At 36.5% G+C, this 19,562-nt stretch overlaps 3 protein-coding genes across 3 annotated transcripts; 1 reads left to right on the forward strand and 2 right to left on the reverse strand.

Moving 5' to 3' along the window:
* Positions 1 to 259: 259 nt before the first annotated feature.
* LOC141284975 (tapasin-related protein-like) lies at positions 260 to 7,838 on the reverse strand. Its single transcript, XM_073818007.1, has 8 exons — positions 7,695 to 7,838; positions 7,169 to 7,351; positions 6,806 to 7,078; positions 5,274 to 5,603; positions 3,124 to 3,453; positions 2,863 to 2,955; positions 1,406 to 1,425; positions 260 to 1,124 (listed from the first exon to the last, which is right to left on the reverse strand). The coding sequence occupies exons 1-8, from the start codon at positions 7,738 to 7,740 to the stop codon at positions 1,116 to 1,118; spliced, it is 1,284 nt and encodes a 427-aa protein (XP_073674108.1). The 5' UTR covers positions 7,741 to 7,838; the 3' UTR covers positions 260 to 1,115.
* Positions 7,839 to 8,189: 351 nt separating this feature from the next.
* On the forward strand, positions 8,190 to 13,046 carry gemin4 (gem (nuclear organelle) associated protein 4). The gene is made up of 2 exons (XM_073817873.1): positions 8,190 to 8,392; positions 9,789 to 13,046. Exons 1-2 carry the CDS (start codon positions 8,383 to 8,385, stop codon positions 12,935 to 12,937), a joined length of 3,159 nt encoding a protein of 1,052 aa, XP_073673974.1. The 5' UTR covers positions 8,190 to 8,382; the 3' UTR covers positions 12,938 to 13,046.
* A 1,166-nt stretch (positions 13,047 to 14,212) lies between these two features.
* Positions 14,213 to 19,057, reverse strand: dhrs13b.1 (dehydrogenase/reductase (SDR family) member 13b.1). The gene is made up of 5 exons (XM_073817216.1): positions 18,846 to 19,057; positions 18,626 to 18,744; positions 18,402 to 18,525; positions 17,251 to 17,577; positions 14,213 to 15,885 (listed from the first exon to the last, which is right to left on the reverse strand). Exons 1-5 carry the CDS (start codon positions 18,970 to 18,972, stop codon positions 15,626 to 15,628), a joined length of 957 nt encoding a protein of 318 aa, XP_073673317.1. The 5' UTR covers positions 18,973 to 19,057; the 3' UTR covers positions 14,213 to 15,625.
* Between the last annotated feature and the right edge of the window lie 505 nt (positions 19,058 to 19,562).

Genomic DNA, 19,562 nt, shown 5'->3' on the forward strand with positions numbered 1-19,562 from the left:
AATGTACCAAGTGCAATTTGGGAACAGCTGCCATTCCTGAGTGAAGTGTTTATAGTGTAGCTAACTGGGAGTCATGGAGATGCCTCACTGGGGGCTTCGTGTGGTCCAGAGATGAGTATTTAGCCAAGAATACTTCAAAACCCCACAGGCCTCAGAGCACCATCGGTGTTGGCTTTCACTGCAAGCGGAAAACCGCGTTGCAAACATCACACAAAGTTCTCTGAAGATGGATATTTTTCAATTCGACGCAGTCAGAACATCAAACTCACACCGATTTTATTTGAAATCCTAAACATTTTACAAATATTAAAATTCATTATTATTCCAAGCCTTTTATTTTTTATTTATTTGCAACTGAAGTGCAAAAACACCTTTTTATACCTTTCCCCATTTATAATATTTAATTATTTTATAATTTACAACTCAAACTGATCAACATCAATAGTGCACTTTGCATTCATGCTAAATTGACATTAAAATTTAAAGATGCCAAAAGATGATATAACCCCAAAAGCCACAGACAAATCACTCTTCAGTTCATAAAGAGCCACAGTGCCTCATAGGGTTAGTTCACCCAAAAATGAAAATTCTGTCATAGAATTTCCCGTAAGACCTTAGTTGATCTTCAGAACACAAATGAAGATTTTTTTTTTGATGAAATCTGAGAGCTTTCTGAGAAAGGTAGTAAGGACATTGTTAAAATAGTCCAGTTACATCAGTGGTTCAACCTTAATTTTATGAAGCTACGAGAATACTATTTGTGCACAAAGAAAACCAAAATAATGACTTTATTCAACAATTTCTTCTCACCTGTCAGTATTGCTGTCTATGCAGGGTCAAAAAGCTCTCAGAATTCAAATTTTACATAATTTGTGTTCCGAAGATGAACAAAGGTCTTATCAGCTTTAGTAAACAAGGACATAAACCATGAGATCTGGAAGATCTGTGAGTAGACCTCACAACGCACTCCCCATTTTCTCGTGAAGAGCACCTGATCTTGGCGAACGCAGCAGCGGGAGGAAACTGCAGGGATGAGGGGTGAAAGAAACACATGAAGGGAGGGATGTGTTGTCGGTTTCCATGACGCTGTACTTGAAATCCTCCAGCATGAGCTCTCAAAACCTCTGCACATATGAGACATAAGTTAAACATACAGCGTGAGACTGGACATATGGCAAATAGACGCACACACTTGCGTCACACTTCCACATATGTCAGTAATTACACATACATGTACACACAGATGTGTAAAACACACAGCACACACACACATACACAAACATAAACAGTACAGAGAGCCCATTCATCTCCATCATATTTAGTCATACACAGCTGGGGTTCATGTAAATTTGCACAAAGGACGTTGCTAGAGATGTTACACTTCTATTTACATCTTAATTCTCACCTTTTTTGCTGCTTTTCTACCTACAAAAGACAAAATATTAAGAACGTGAGACTTGCACAGATAAATGAAATGATTCAAAGCTGATACAATGTTTTTATTCAAGATGATGTTTAAATTAATTAATTATTTACTTATATGCCACGCTATCACTGTCAACTGATGACAAATAATTGTAACCAGGAGTTGGGATGCACGATTCTGAAATATTACTATCAAAAATGTGTATATTACTTTGTTTTCCACTAATAAAAAGTACATTTCTTTAACATAGTTTGAACATTGTGAAAACAAAACAAAACAAAAATTAAATTAACTAATTAAATATATTAATTAAATTAATATTTAATATGTATTATTTCAAAAGTTTAAATAAATGTAGATAAAAAAATATTAAAATAAATTATACACATACACTACTAGTCAAAAGTTTTAATGTTGTTTTTAAAGAACTCTCTCCTGCTCACCAAACCTGCATTTATTTGATCCAACGTACAGCAAAAACAGAACATTGTGAAATATTTTTACTATTTAAAATAACTGTTTTTAATTTGAGTATATTTTAAAATGTAATTTATTCCTGTGATCAAATCTAAATTTTTTTAGCATTGTTACTACAGCCTTCAGTGTTGCACGATCCTACAGAAATCATTCTAATATGCTGATTTGTTGTTCAAGGAATTATAGAAATACTTTTATTGAGCAAGGAGGCATTAGATTGATCAAAAGTGATTATAAAGACATTTATAATGGTACAAAAGATTTTTATTTCAGATAAATGCTGTTCTTCCTATTTATCAACAATATCAGAAACAGCTTTTCAACATAATAATATTAATAATACTAATAATAAATGTTTTTGAGCAGCATATTAGAATATTAGAATGATTTCTTTAGAATCATGAGATACTGAAGACTGGAGTAGTCATGCTAAAAATTCAGCTTTAAAAGCACAGGAATAAATGACATTTTAAAATATATTCAAACAGTAAACTGTTATTTTAAATACTAAAAATATTTTAAATTGTTACTGTTTTTGCTGTACTTTGGATCAAATAAATACAGGCTTGGTGAGCAGAAGAATCTTACTATTCAAAAACTTTTCAAAAACTTATTTATATAACAATTTATTTATCATTTATAAATGTGTCAATATTTTGCAATAATATATTGTTCATAGTTAAATTTTTATTTTCATGTTATTAATAATATTTTATTTATATTCATTTATTTATTTTACATGCTATTCATGTGCATAAAGGTGCCTCAGCCAACTATTTCCAAATGTATTTTTCTTAATTTTAAAGAAAATAAATTGGAAATTTAATATACGTCTAAGTATACGGATCAAATATCAAACAGGAATATAATATGCATAGTGTTTTCAGGATGTAAAAAGACCCAAAAAAATAACAATTAAAATTAAATTAAAAGTGGTTTGTAAACAACAAATGACTTACCTGCAAGAAACTGAGGCAGCATATAACAAAGAATTACTAGCATGGCAATTATGAATCCAAATGCTGTGATATACCACAAAGTAGAGTCAGGTTCTGTGATCAACAAACAAAACAAAAAAGTATATTGAATCTGCTGAAAATCTCTCATAATGCAATATCATGCCTGCCACCTAGTGGTTATGTGTAATATCTAATTTCAAGGATATTTAGGTACTTTCCATTTGTGGCAATAATTCTGTATTTGTGTTGCATCTGATTTACCTGCAACTATGAGGGAAAAGCTCTTGCGGATGGGAGTGAGCAAGGACTTATGGGATACTCTGCAGGTGTACTTATATCCAGAATCCTCCAGGCTAGGCTGCAGATAGAAGAAAGCCGAGAGCGAGTATGTGCCGTCTTGATGAAGTCGATGACTGGAATACAGAACATTCTTCAGGAATAAAGGTGTAGGGCTTCCTCCAGCCGCTTCACGGTACCACTCAATGTTTACGTCCAGTGGATAGTAGCCCTCTGCATCACATATTAGCTTCTGATCCTTACCAAGTATCATAGACAAGGTGGAGCCCACGTTTATAGACACACGGGGTTGTTCTGTGGAGTTTGAAAGAGAAAAAAAAGAAACATTTGAGTCATAGTTCTGTCATTTATTCACACTTACAGTCAAACCCAAAATTATTCATATCCCTGGCAAATTCGGACCTAAAGTTACTTTTATTCAACCAACAAGTTTTTTTTTTAAATTAGGAATGACACAGACGTCTCCCAGAAGATAAAAAGATGATGTACATCATTGTGGAAAAAATATTACTCATCTTTTATTTACATTTGAACAAAAAGTGGCATGTCCAAAATTATTCACACCCTTCTCAATAATCATTAGAAAAGCCTTTATTGGCTATTACAGCAATCAAACACTTCCTATAATTGCTGACCAGCTTTTTGCATGTCTCCACTGGTATTTTTGGACATTCATCTGTAGCGATGAGCTCCAACTCTTTCAGCTTGGAGGGTCTCCTTGCCATCACCTTGATCTTTAGTTCCCTCCACAGATTCTCAATTGGATTTAAGTCAGGACTCTGGCTGGGCCACTGCAAAACGTTAATGTTTTTGTCTGCTAACCATTTCTTCACCACTTTTGCTGTGTGTTTTGGGTCGTTGTCGTGCTGAAATGTCCACTGGTGCCTAAGGCCAAGTTTCTCTGCAGACTGCCTGATGTTGTTGTTGAGAATTTTGATGTATTGCTCCTTTTTCATGGTGCCGTTTACTTTGATTAGGTTCCCTGGTCCATCGGCTATAAAAAAAACCCAAAACATTAGGTTCCCACCACCATGTTTGACAGTGGGGATGGTGTTCTTAGGGTTGAAGACTTCTCCTTTTTTACGCCAAATGAAGGCTTCATCATTGTGGCCAAACAATTCAATTTTTGTTTCATCTGACCATAAAACAGAAGACCAGAAGTCTTCTTCTTTATCCAGATGAGCATTTGCAAAGGTCAAGCGGGCTTTTGTGTGCCTTATCTGGAGAAGTGGTGTCCTCCTTGGTCTGCGTCCGTGGAACCCAGCGGTGTCCGTTGGACTGTCTGCCTTGAGATGTTGCCACCAGCAGAGACCAGATTCATCAGGATGGCCTTGGTGGTGATCCTTGGATTCTTTTTTTACCTCTCTCACTATCCTCCTGGCCAGCACAGGTGTGACTTGTGGCTTCCGACCACGTCCTCTGAGATTTTTCACAGTGCGGAACGTCTTGTATTTTTTAATAATACTTTGCACTGTAGCCACTGGAACTTCAAAACATTTATGCCATAATGCGCAGCCGCAGGTCCTCAGTGAGATCCTTTGTCTTAGCCATGACTGTCCACAAACCAACAGCAGAGAGCTTCTGTTTTTGACCCGCTGAATTGATTAAAACAGCTGTTCCCAATGAATCAGTAATTAGGATGCTTAAGGACAGCTTGGACTATTTGGAATGGTATAGAACTTTGGATTTTCCCATGTGACAGTTTGCAAAGGGTATGAATAATTTTGGACATGCCACTTTTTGTTTAAATGTAAATAAAAGCGAGAAATATTTTTTTCCACAATGATGCCTCTTGTACATCAGCTTATTATCTGTTGGGAGAAGCCTGTGTCATTTCCAGTCAAAAAAAAAACTTGCTGGTTGAATAAAAGTAACTTAAAGTCAGAATTTGCCAGGGGTATAAATAATTTCAGGCTTGACTGTATGTTGTTCCAAACCTGTACAACTTTGTTTCTTTAGTGGAACAAAAAAGAAGGTATTTTTGACAAAAATGTATTAGCTATTTTTATCCATGCAAAGAAATTGAGAGTCCAAAACAACATTTGAGTCCACTTATCTCCAAAGCTACTTTGAAACGATAAAAAGAACAAGAAAGAAGAAGTTTGTCATCTCACCACTTAGCGTAAGCGGAATATCATGGCTGCCATAAAGAGGAGGAACCATCACAGAGCAGATATATGTGCCCTCGCTGTGTTTTCTGGTGAGTGGAAGTTTAAAGGAGGCGTTTCCAGCGGCAATCGTCTTGGTAGCCACTCCGCTACCTTCACTCTTCCCAGTGCGGCTGGAATAGCTGAAGAGCTTGCTGCGCTCACCATGTTTCTGCAGTCTCCACTCCACCGTTGCATTAGGCAGTTTGTGATCCACTGCATACTGACAATGCAGGATTGGCTCCTTCAAGAATCCAACCTCCACGGATGGAGTCCGGGTCAAAACAACCATCGCAGCTGGAAAACACATATGAAATAAAATATGGTAGGGGAAAAATTAGAAGTAGAATCCCTTGACTGAAGTTGTGCTCTAAAATGAGGACAGAAAAGTCCTCATCCGTTTTTTTAATATGCGATTTTTAATATATAAATTCATCAAATACATTTGATGTTTCAAAATACATTATTACATTAACTATATTGTTTTATTTTATATTCTATTCGTTTAAAAGAGATATTTTTTTTCATCAAGTTTATTCCAAAATAGTATCTATCAGAATGCAATAATTTTTAAAAATATTTTTCAGGTTACATTAATAAACAATAAACAATAAACAAAAAAGCAAAAAAGAAAACAACAACAATTTTATTTCACTTCATTATATTTTTGCATTAATAGTGTAATGTTCTATTTATTAAAATAAAGTTTATTTCCCATTAAGTTTCTCTTCAAGTTCTCATCAAATGTCTTTTAAGCATTTTTACACTCCTAAATACTATAAGGATGCAGTAATTTGCCAGTATTTTTCAGGTTGAATGAATAAACATTACTTATACTATCAAGGAAACAATTCTGTTTTGTATTTTGACATTCACAATGTAATTAATGTTCTATTTATTAAAATAAAGCATATTTCTAATAATAATTGCAAGAATGCCCTCATTCCCCCTTATTTGTCAGGTTAAATTAATAAACATATATTACAATAAATTATATTTTTAATCAAGTTCTAATCACTTTTTGACATTCATTCCAAAATAATATCTATTACAATGCAGTAACAAATGTCCAGTGTTGGGGAGTAACTATAGTTACATGTACCCGAATTATGTAATTTAACTAAAAAATAAACTACAAGCTATCTGTATTTAACCTCAAAATGATGCTAAATTATTATAATCTTAATTCAAGTGATGAAGGATTTTGAAAGTCTGACAGTAATCTGTGAAAAATACTGTTAGATTAACCCTGCCTGGTTTGTTGATTAAAATTATTAACAGTTAACTGTTAAAATGACTAACAGTTTAGAAAAATAATCAAAAAGTAATCAAATGTAATCAGTTGCATTACTTTAATAAAGTAGTTGAAATAGTTAACCTACTTACTACATTTTAAATAGGGTAATCTGTACCCTACATTTCCAAAGTAACCTTCCCAACACTGCAAATGTCATATTTCATGTATTTTTTATCTGTTAACTTTTCTGCTTGATTGTTACCTGATGTTGTCAGGAGATCCCTATCATTGACTGTCATCCATTGCAGGTAGTCCACCTGTTCTTCGGCAGAAGCCACAGTTGTGTGTCTAAGGAAGGTGGTGATAACAAACAAGCCTTCTGCATGCCGTATTGTACAGGTGAACCAGACGTCATGATCTTGTGCGCCTGCAGTAGGCCAGCGCATTACAATCCCTCCAGTGCTGTATCTACGGATCTCACATTGTAGTTTATCCTCAGTTCCCTCCAAATAACGCCTCATATCCACTTTAGAGGCTGCATTATTGTACACAAATGAACAAACAGCAGATTATTTATAGAGCAAAAGATATATTAAGGTTATAACTTCAAATCACTTTCACTCACGTGTGGCGAGGAAGGTAATGGTAGGGTGTAAAGGCTTGTCACCAACATTTCCAAATTGAAGCACAGCCTCTCTGGTGATATACTTGGTTTCTGGGTGGCCCTCTTCATTTATTTGAACTTTCTCATCCACAAACGGACAAGGAAGCCACTGAACATCATAAAGAGACTGTGAGCCACTTACACCTGTTCAAAACAAACAAATCAGGAAATAAAGGGAGTAATATTAGGATAAAGCCAAATCTCTTTTTACAATTAACTGTAAATGAAACGTGGAGCTAAACAAAACTGAAAATATAAGTACTAGCATACACAGTTCCCATTATTAACAACCTTGCTACACAAAAGTCATCTGACAGTTATTTCCTTCAAAGCTATTGTGCATTAATGTATCTAATAGTTCCGATTTATATATAAAATACATCTTCTGCATAATATTACATTACACGAGTAGAGGAGTAAAGGAAGCCAAGAAGGAAAAACAAGTCCCTCTACAGCAATAATCTTCACAAGTCACATTTATGAATACCTAAGCATAAAAGTGCTACGGTAAAACCGCTAAAAGTCCAAAACATAGTGTGTGATCTCGTCCTCGGGACAATCTTCCCAGTTTTCTAAAACCGCCATGCAAACAATCTACTTTCTCTTTCGTTTCGTCGGAATGATTTGGCTGGTTGTGTTTCGCTAGTTGTGAACGAATCCCTATTTTGAACAGACCTTCAAACTGAACGAATCGCTCGCGTTCACTCCCATGCACTAAATGAACTTTGGGAAATTAATTCAATGCGCAAGAATGACACGTAACAGCGCTTAGGTAGGTCGTGAAGGACTCGGTGTTTTTAATTAATCTGATCATAATCAACATAAACTGGACGAATCTTTTTTTGTGTAGGGATTCAAAAGATTCGAATCACTGAGGTGAAACTCCCTTCTACATCCGTGTGATGGCGCTACAATGAAACACAGCAAGAGAAACATGAGATTGTGCTTTTCTCTTTCCTCTCCTGCCGTCTACGTTGACACGGAAGCACACACATGCTCTGCATTTGAAAACTCGAAAGGCAAACGTGTTAAGCATTACTATTTAAAATTAATATTGCGGTCAGATTTGCATAAATAATCGTGTGAAAACTGCATGCATCGCCACAACCGTGATCATTTTCTCAGCGTGGAGATTCAGTGGATATGAACAACGTTTCTTTGGAAGCACAGCAATTATGGATCAAGGTAATTATATCTAATATAGCTTTAATGTGAAATAATATATTGGAACGTAAAATGTACGTAATTTATACATGACGTTATCTGCGGTTAACATTCTATCATTCTGTCACGTTTATTTAGATATTTTTTATTCTTATAAAATAGCACGGGATGAAATGATTTAGCCATTTGCATCATATTTCAACAACACCACCATCTAAACGCCAAGTAATAATTGTATCAATATTGACATATAATTAAAAGTACTTTTTTTTTTTTTGACGTTTTCATGATTCTAAAAGCATCTTACACTGCCTTAAGTAGATCCAAAATTAATTTATGGAACAGACAAAATGTATATCCTCAAGTTAGAAATATCTTAGCTAACAGTTAAACATTCTAAACCACAACTATGAAAATGTTTTCAAATAATGCATATTAGTCATTGTACAATAACTACATCAGTATTTCAAATGGCTGTCAAATTGATTAATCACGATTAATTGCATCCAAAATAAAGGTTTGTTTTTACATAATATATGTGCGTGTACTGTTCATTTTTATACGTATAAATACACACACAAATAAACGTTTATATTTAAGGAATATTTGTAATATATATTGATATAAATCATATTGGATATACTAGGATGTAAACAACATAGTTCTGCTTATTTATGCTGTCTAAACCATGGAAAAAACATGTGGAAGCTGCTAAATCCTATAGAAAAGGAGTTATTAAGCAGGAAAAGGTGCAATGTTTTGACAAACTAAAGTTAATACAGAGAAAAGATTTGTACGAGCAGTATTAGTTAAGATATTAGCCTAATATTTAACCTACACTTCTGGAAATGATTCAAACAAACATGGATGTTGTTAAGATTCTTGCCCTGGAAATCTTGGTTTAGTTTGGCCATCCGCAAATGCCTTTTGTTCCTCAGTTTTTTTGCAATCTTCTCCTTGATTTGTTATAACTTTTGGAAGTGTAAATGTTTTTCTCGGTCCAACCGATTAGTACGGCCCAAAACATGATGATAACTGACTATTTTCAGCAGCAATAATCAGCGAAATATGTTTCATTCAGTTCGGTGGCTTTGATTACGTTCAGTGCCGCCAATATGGCTGGTTGATGACGTGTTGTGAAAACTCTCTCTATATACACGTACAGTATGTGTGTATATTAAAACTGTAACATATCAAAAATACACAGTACACACACATATTGTGTAAACAACTTTTATTTTGGATGCGATTAAATGATTTGACATCCCTATTTTAAAAAAACTAAGCCAACAAACAAACTTTGGTGGAAACTATGCTTAACATATTAATGCTAAAAAGGTAATACAACGTTAAGATATTTATCATTACTAAAAAAAAAAAACTATACCTGATACACAATACACATCCTCTATTTCAGAGTCGTGGCTGAGCTGTGAGAAGACTGCTGTGCTACAGGGAGGATTCTTACTGGCCAATCAGATATGCCAACCTGAGCCACTGCTGTCTCTGAAAAAAGAGGACTGGGATCGGATTGGATACCCGATCGTTAATGCAGTCGAAGAGATATGCGAACATTCGCTCAGAGACTCCAAAGACAGAGTCCACTGGAGAAAGAAGATTCTCTGTATTGTGTGGAGCAAAATCTTAGAAGTGAGGAACAAAGAAGACATCGATATCAGATGGAAGGAAGACCCATTGTTTGCTGTACAAAACAGCCTTCCTGATATTAATCATACTGTGCTGTTTGAGCTGGTAAAGTCAATGAGCTTTTCCACCATCTATGTGGAGCTGCTGTTGTGCTTTCAACCAGCTGAACGGTGTGAAGAGCTCAAGCTGTTAGTTGATTATGTTACAAGCAGCAGCACAGAAGCAGATGTGAAGCTGCTGTTGGAGGTGTGGTGGGAATTACTGAAGGGCAAGAGAGGATGTCTTGATACTTTAGACCAGCTCTTTACAGCTCAGTGTTCACGCTCCATGATGTCCACGACTGAGCCATCACCCCTGGCATCAAAAAGATTCAAACCTGACCCAGAATCCACATGTGTAGTGCATGTACTGTTTGAGGGACTGAGGAAAATAAAAGAGCATTTGACTTCCTCTGAGTTTTGCTATTTTGCTCTCTCTAATTGCCTGGACACGCTGTATACCAACTACCTTTTAAGTAATGCTACTGATCTCTCCATCGAAGTTAAACTCCAAAACATCTCTCGCACAGTGACCCTCAAAAAGAAAAATGAAGTGACAGATGGTTTTGACCTGATTGAGGTTATACGTGAGGCTCAAAGAGACCTTGCTGCTACTCTCACTCCTGCTGAGACCAAACCATGTGGAATGACATTTATCCAGGCCATGCAGGTCATACTTGAGATTATATGCTCCTGGGAGGTTATGGGGCTTCTGAAGATGCCCAGCAGTGACCCAAGTTTAATGGTGATCCGTCTGAAAGATAGCCTGGATAGAGTTCTGACATCTTTGGAGCAACCATCCCATGCAAAAGACCTGGTGGGAAGTGGACAGACTTTGAATAATTTGAGAGTAGCTTTGAAAGGCTTAACGGCATCTTTATCAGTCACTGTTCCTGAAAATTCTGGAGCGGAAGTAGCAAATATTTCCATCACCATCTTAGACCATCATCTTGAGGGGTTCGAAGGCCTTCCTGGACTGTTTGCTTTCAAGCTTAGTCAAAATTTAAGTGAGAAGGAGTGGATTCAGTGCCTAGAGAGAAATAAGAGTGCATTTGAAACCAAAGAACTTTTGATGACTTTGATCTCAACGCTTACTGCTAAATGTCAAAGTGACGCTGATGTTCAGCACTGCAAAAAGCTCAAGGATGTTATTGTAAACATATTTTCCAACTTATCCTTACCAGACAAGAATGCTACGCTTTCAGAAATGCTCTCCATCTCCAGAAAAGGTCTTCATGGATTTCTTCCAAGTTCTGTAACGAAAGGTTTCTCAGAGGAGCTCAATCTGGCCTTCAACAGCATCATTCAAAGTGGTGCGAACAGCAGCCTTGATGCAGCAGTCTCTGCTGTGGCCCGAATGGCTTTCCAGAACCCTGAAGCCACTTTGCGACGATGCTGCCGCATGGCTGTAGTCAACCTCGGAGCTCACACTCTGATAGCCAAGATTCTCCAGCAGCTCTCAGGTCTCATATCTTCACCGGGAGTTCACAAAGACAACCTGCTGTGTAGATGCCTGCAGGATACCGTGTGGAGCAAGCTGTCCTCACTTCAAGAGGAGAACCAATTTCTGCAATTCCTGGCAGAGCTGATGAAGTGCAACATAACTGAAACCACAGGAGAAAAGCAAAGTTTTCTTCTTCCGGAAGAAGTCTTGCACGTGTTTGTCCAGCCGTACCTTCTTCCAGTATCTCCCAGCTCAAGCAACTTAGAGTTTTGTCTCCGACTTCTTCAGTGCACCCTGAATCAGGAGACCACGAGCGACTCAACACATTGGATAATGAGCTGCTCTCCATTCCCACTTTTATATTGTCTGGCTCAGCTCTTAAATGAGTCCAGTAGGTGCTGGGACCATCCAGTAGAGAGCGAGATGCTCATCTCCATGGAGTCCAAAGAGCTTCTCTTGAATGTCCTGCACACACTAGGGATAATTGTTGGCAAGGAAGTGGCCCGTGCACCTGATGCTTGGTCCAGAGCTCTCTTTTGGCTCTACAGCAAAGTGGAGGAACTGGACTGGACTGTGCGTTTTTACCTGAAGCATGTGTGGGGGAACCATTTCAAGTATGAAGTTCCAAACTCTCTGTTGTCAGTTTGTGATCTTCCTGAACGGGAGTGGTCTGGCCTGGACTTGCCTCAGTACGGACAAGGTACTGGACTTGTAGCATGGTTCGAATGCTGTGCTCTGTCAGAACGTGTTCATGAGGCAATGCTGGAAACTCTCTCTCTAAACCTGCTGAAACCAGATGAAGTCAACATGTTCAGCAAGGGCCTCTTAGTCGCAGCATGTCAGATTCTCCCATGGTGCACATCTGGGGAATGGGAAAGACTTCTGAAAGTGTTACAAGAACTTCTACGGTCGAGCAAACTCTATGTGCCTTACTCTTTAGAATATGTTGATTTCCTTCCGTTACTCGATCTACGCTCGTTTGGCGACGAGTTGCGCCTATCAGTGTTTCTTCTGCGAATCTTCCAGCTGATCTGCAGTTCAAGCTGTTCTGATTGGTTGACACCTAAAGGCTGGGTGCACACAGGACGGCTTTATGCCAATGCAATGCGGGGCATAATCAGCTCAGTCACTGAGAAGATTCCCCTTACGCCGTCCTCCAAAACCTCTGGAGCTTGCAGTCAAGAAGTTCTGTTTGTGTTGACTCAGCTCTTCTGCCATGTTCTCCACGTGCAGGTGATGATACCTGGCCAGCCAGAGGCACTGTTCCTGTGTGCATTGGAGATTTTGACCCACTATGAGGCTGTGCTCTCAGCATATCCTGACAGCTGCACTGCCCTGCAGGGAGTCAACACGCGTCACTTCTTCACTACAATCACTGACAATTTGCATTGTGCAGACATGAAAGCTGCTCTACAGCAGAAGATAGCTCAGTTATGAGATAACACCAGGAATTCAACATAATTTGGAGTGGCTGCTAAACCATGAGTTTGAATTTGTTCATTTGGTTTGTCACAGAAAAAAGATAAATAAATAATTGTGCATAGTAGTTGTTGTTTTTAATGTGTCTTCTATATGGTTATATACACTGGTGGCCAAAATTATTAGAACAATAGTATTTTCACCAGCTAAAAAAAGTCAGTTATTTCTATTTTTTGGTGTAGTGTGTCAGTAGGAAATATCAGTTTACATTTTTTAACATTCATTTTGACATTAACCGTGATAATCCAGTGAGATTTTTGTTTGCATAAGGACTCTGACAATGCACAGAGATCTGATCTCATCATCATCCAGTCTGTCTGGAATGAATAAACTGAGACAGACTAAATCCAGAATAACTGTAGCGTCATCTCCAAGATGCTTCAAGAGACCTACCTGCAAAGCCACCTGAAAAAATATGCACCTAAGACAAAAGCTGCTTTAAACACAAAGGATAGTCACACCAAATCTTGATTTAATTGGGTTAATAGAACTTAATGGCAGTAATATACAGCTATAATATACATGTTAAGTAGTTGAAGGTTAGTGTTGCAATATAAGGAAAACTTTTTAAACTTTAACAAAACGTTCAATTGGTTAATAGCTATTACTTTAGGTATCATGACCTAACAATGAGAAATTTTCACAGCAATTATTAATCAGTATTAATTTTAAAAATAATTTTTTAGTTTTGTAAATACTGTTTAATTCATGTTTGTTCATACTGTTTATACTAATACCAATTAATACTACAACTTACACAATTGTTTTGTATGTAGAGATTTACGTTGATCTAGATTAATAAATGCTGTAAAAGTATTGCTTTTTTTAGTTTATGATAGGGCCGACCCATTGCAACTCATGCAACTTTTTAAAGATCACAAAAAGATACATTTCTAGATATGTAAGTATTTTATTTTTTCTTTATGTGAAAACAAACAGATTACTTAATGTTATAAGAAAAACTTTCATCACATTACTTTTAAAATTGCGGTAATATCTTTGTCCATAAAGCTGTCCATATGTCACATAACCTACACCTTAACTTAACCTACAAAGAAACTCAAACCAGCAAAATGATATATATAGCAAAATGAATTTTTTTGGCTGCTTACGTCTACAACTTTTAAAAAGACAGGCTTGATTTCTAAAGACACCTATTTCAGTGCTATCTGTGTGGTAGTGAGGCAATTTATGAAAAGTATTACAAAGACAAATCACTTTGAGCAACTTTAATGATACTTTATTTATGATTACATGTATTTCATAAAATGTTAGGGTTATCTAGGGTAATTGTTCAAACGGCACAAAATTTGACTTCCACACCAAATGCAAAGACGTTTGTTAACAATTACATATAACAGAAATCTGTGCAGCATAAGTCAGTTTGAATAACTTTTTATTTCAAGTGAAAATCACAACAATGTAAACAATTGAACTTTAAAGGGAACATCGGATGCAAAATTCACTTTTACATGGTGCTTGCCATGTCTTAGCAGTGTGAATACAACCACCCTACAATGATAAAAACCCTTTCACTCCTTTTTTTAATCCCCCAAAAACCTAAACAGTCTCAATTATCAAGCCATTTTGATTTTCTTAGCAGTATGATGTCCGCCTGTGGCCATTAATGGACTGTCCCTTATTAGCATATTTCTGCCCTTAGCCAGTAGTACACTGTCCGCCATTTTGTTTGTGTTCAAGCAGCTGTAGCGACAATGTCTTGTAAGCAATGCAGGGGCCTCATTTATAAAGACTTGCGTAAAAACCATCCTTGATTTTATCTAAGAACTTTTCTGATTTGATCGTAAGAGCGATTCAGAAAAAATGAACGTACCACGAAATCCATGCGTACGCCAGTCATTCGGTTATAAATCACAAATGATCGTGGAATTGTGTGCAGCTGAATGTTCCGCCGTCGAAACGCCCCTGCTTAATTAATTAACATATAAAATGAGCTCATTCCTAAAGCAAAAACTCCGTGACAATGGCAAGTAAAAAGGAGCGCAAGAAATCAAATTATAGTGAGGCTGAACTATCTGCAATACCAGGCATTACCACAAGGAAACGGTCGTACGCCAAGCTGGAATCTGACGTGGAGATAAGTACTTTTCCACGTCAAAGACGGTTTTTATAAATCTGTACTTTGACGTGGATTTGATCGTACGAACACTCTAAGATCAAATCAGTGCGTAAGAAAGTTTTATAAATGAGGCCCCAGGTGTTTTGTAGTTGGATGTAAAAATTAACATTAGAGTCTTCATTGATTAGTTTTGTTTTAGATGGTAACACACCACCGAATACACACAAAAAAATGGAAGAAATGGGTGGGGTTAGCAGTAGCTTATTATCATTTGAAGAGCCATGCACCGAAATGGGTCGCTGTGAACAGAGCTGTTTTTGACAAGGTAAAAAGGGTGTTGTTTTAAACAACCAGTAGGGAATTTCAAGTATTTTGCAGACATTTCTTGAAGACCCTAAAAAAAATCATACCAACTTGTGGAAAATGGGCATCCGATGTTCCCTTTAATTATGTTCTATGTCTTATATTCTCTTAAATCAGGAAACACAAATAGATTTTTTTTTTTATTACACCTGCAATGTCTACAGTGAGTACAATATATACTGTGTGGAAGTATCCGAGTGGATTCAGGAGAGACCACATAATGTCTCACTGACTTCCCATAGCTTTTTGGCCACAGCATCATCCTGAGCCTTGGCCTTCACTTTCTGCACAGCACAGTTGGAGAAATACCTGCCACTCAGGGATTCAATGCCTTCCTGCAGAGCACAGTGTAGAGTCGTCTGGGCACCAGCCTCTACATCCTTAAAGAACAGAGCTGCGATGGGTTTCAATAACCTCCTGGCCATTTTATTCAAATTACGAGAGAGATCAGAGTTTATAGCACCTGTTTATAACACACAAATGCATGGATGGTTAGGCATTTCAGAAAATATACAGTGCAAGTCAAACATTTTTACATTTTGACTGAAATGTTGCTTGTGATGCTAAGAACCTTTTCATTTCTGGGTTTATGCTAAAATTCGGTTGACTAATATAAATTGTACCTACAGTTGAGGTCAAAAGTTTACATACACCTTACAGAATCTGCAAAATGTTAATTCTTTTACCAAAATAGGAGGGATCATATAAAATGTGTTTTATTTAGTACTAGCCTGAATAAGATATTTCACATAAAAGATGTTTACATATAGTCCACAAGAGAAAATAATAGTTGAATTTGTAAAAATTACCCCATTCTAAAGTTTACATACACTTGATTCTTAATACTGTGTTGTTACCTGAATGATCCACAGCTGTTTTTTTTTCTTTTCTTTTTTTGATAGTTATTCATGAGTTCCTTGTTTGTCTTGAAAAATTAAACTGCCCTCTGTCAGAAAAATCCTTTAGGTCCCACTTCCACAAATTCTGTTTTTAGCATTTCTGTGTATTTTAACCCTTTCCAACAATGACTGTATGATTTTGAGATCTTCTTACTCTGAAGACAACTGAAGGACTCATATGCGACTATTACAGAAGGTTCAAATGCTCACTGATGCTCCAGAAGTTAACATAATGCTCTGAGAGCCAGGAAGATCAGGGTAAATTTAACTTATTTTGTCTTCTGGGAAACATGTAAGTATCTTCTGTAGCTTCTGAAGAGCAGTACTACATAAAAAAATGAGTTTAAGGCAAAATAAAAAAAAAGTACACATCTTCATGCTGTTCAAAAGTTTACACCCCTGGCTTTTAATGCATTGTTTCTCCTTCTGGAGCATCAGTGAGCATTTGCACCTTCTGTAATTGTTGTGTGAGTCCCTCAGTTGTCTTCAGTGTGAAAAGATGGATCACAAATCATACAGACATTGTTGGAAAGCATGAAATGCTAAAAAAAAATGCTAAAAACCCAAAGAATTTGTGGGATCTAAAGGATTTGTCTAAAGAACAGCAAGCAGTTTAAAAGTTCAGGAAAAACAAAGGACTCAAAAAAACAGCCGTGGATCATTCAGATAACAACACAGTATTAAGAACCAAGCGAACTTTTAAACAAAGTCATTTTTATGTGTTCAACTATTATTTTCTCTTGTGGACTATATGTAAACAGCTTTTTATGTGAAATAACTTATTCAGGTCAGTACAAAAAAAAAACCAATAACATACATTTTGTATGATCCCAATTATTTGTTAAAATGAAGTGTATGTAAACTTTTGACCTCAACTGTATAGGCCTATATAAAACTCAAAAACAGTATAATGTTAGAGAGACACAGACCTGGGTGGAGGCTGTAACAGGTCACATTGGTTCCTTGAAGCTTCTTTGCTAGCTCATGTGTGAAGAGCACATTACATAGTTTGCTGTGTGAATATATCCAGAAAAGACTCCCAGAAGACTCGCCTACTCCAAACTCCTTGTGAGTGCGAAGAGTGTCAAAGTCAAGGTTACCATAATTATGCAAAAATGAAGATACGGTGACTATGCGGCTTGGCGCACACTCTTTCAATCTGTCCAACAACAGGTTAGTCAGAAGGAAGTGACCAAGGTGGTTGACACCAAACATAAGACCGAAACCATCTTCAGTAGTGCCCTGCATGTAAACTCCTGAAATACAGATTATTTGCAATACATATGAACTTAATATAGATTCCTGTGTGAAATACTGATTTGGCATTCATTTTTATTAAATATTCCTCACAAAACCATTAACCAGGATACTTTTAGATGCAGCGATATACAATGGATTCCACAAAACCAGTCATAAGTCGCATGTGTATATTTGTAGCAATAGGCAAAAATATATTGTATGGGTCAAAATTATAGATTTTCTCTTTTATGTCAAAATCATTAGGATATTAAGTAAAGATCATGTTGTTCCATAAAGACATTTTGTAAATTTCATACCTTAAAAATGTATCAAAACCTAATTTTTGATTAGTAATATGCATTGCTAAGAACTTCATTTGGTCAACTTTAAAGGCGATTTTCTCACTATTTTGATTTTTTTGGACCCTCAGATTTCAGATTTTCAAATAAGTTGTATTTCGGCCAAACATTGTCCTAACTAACCATACATCTATGGAGGATGATGTATACATCTAAAAATTAGCATTTACCATTATGACTGAGTTTGTGGTCCAGTGTCACATATTGTGTGTTTTTTTTTTTATGTATATTAATATACACTAACTTTCACATTTTGGGTTAGTAATATTATTAGTAAGGAATAAAATTAATACAGCAAGGATAGCAAGGATACATTAAATTTGAGCAAAAATGTTAAAAGATTTCTGTTTAAATGATGTCTAAAAATCTTACAAACCCCAAACTTTCAATGCCAGTGTATAGGATTAAAATATAGAAATAATTAGTCGTCTAGACCTATATCATAATTTATGATATGCTTGTGAATTAAGCAATAACTCAACCTGCATTGTTGATGAGAATATCCAATCTTCTCTCTGTCTTGAGGAAAGTTTCTGCAAAGGAGCGTACTGATTTTAAACTGGCTAAATCCAGCTCCATGAACACCACATTTTTACTTCCACTTTCCTGAGTGAAAACCAAAAGATATGATATGTAATTATAGTCATTTAGACTCATTCAGTAACTTGGACTCACAGGTACATAGATTTTAGGGCAATGTTCTTACTCTTTGCACAAGAGCAACTGCAGTCTCGCCGCGTACTTTGCTACGACAGGCCAGAATGACTCTTGCGCCTCTCCGCGCTAAATCCACCGCTGTGGGTCTACCGATGCCCGTGTTGCTACCTGCACATCGCCACAATTCAGTTTATATGAAGTGCTTTAAACGACTTACAAACATACTGACCTAAAACACGTCTAAAAAAGAAAAAAGGTGGCGCGTTTACCTGTAACGATGACTGTCTTGCCATGCAGTTTTGCCTTACTTTTGCATCGCTCTCCACGCACATACATACGAAATATCATCAGAACCGCAATCACAACACCCGCGATCAGCAATATCTCTTCTGCCATTTTCAAATGTGAAATACAACATATAAAGAGTAACAGCCTACGAAAACAGTCTACAACACACAAGCGTCTATTCTGCGGTTGCCATATTTGCCAAACACAACCTGTTGCACAAACCGGAAAAACAGGATGCGTTTGATCAGGATGGGTAATGACATTTAAAATCAAGTTTAGGTTGTTGATTAAGGAAATGGCTTAAAATTAACACGATTAGACAAATGTTTTTAAAAACTGAGGGACTTCCGATTTCTGTAATATCGGGGTCAGGACATAATAAATCTGTGTTTGCATGGCACCTAAAACTATGCAAAATACTGTCCTCTTTCTCATTTTAGCATCATAGTATGCATATGTCTATGTTGGAAATGATAAAACAACTTTTAAATAATGTGGAAACGAAAACATTCACTTCAAACTAGAATAGCTCAAAGCAACAAATGTTTTCTTTAACCATGATAATCAGGTACAATGGTCACAGTATTTAGATTAACACATTTACTACTATACAATTGTATAAATGATTCAGTATGGTGGTACCACATCAATCCGATGTCTTAACACCCTGCTGAAAAAAACAGCATATGCTAGGTAGG

This window comes from Garra rufa, chromosome 14 (assembly GCF_049309525.1).
Source record: "Garra rufa chromosome 14, GarRuf1.0, whole genome shotgun sequence".
NCBI lineage: Eukaryota > Metazoa > Chordata > Actinopteri > Cypriniformes > Cyprinidae > Garra > Garra rufa.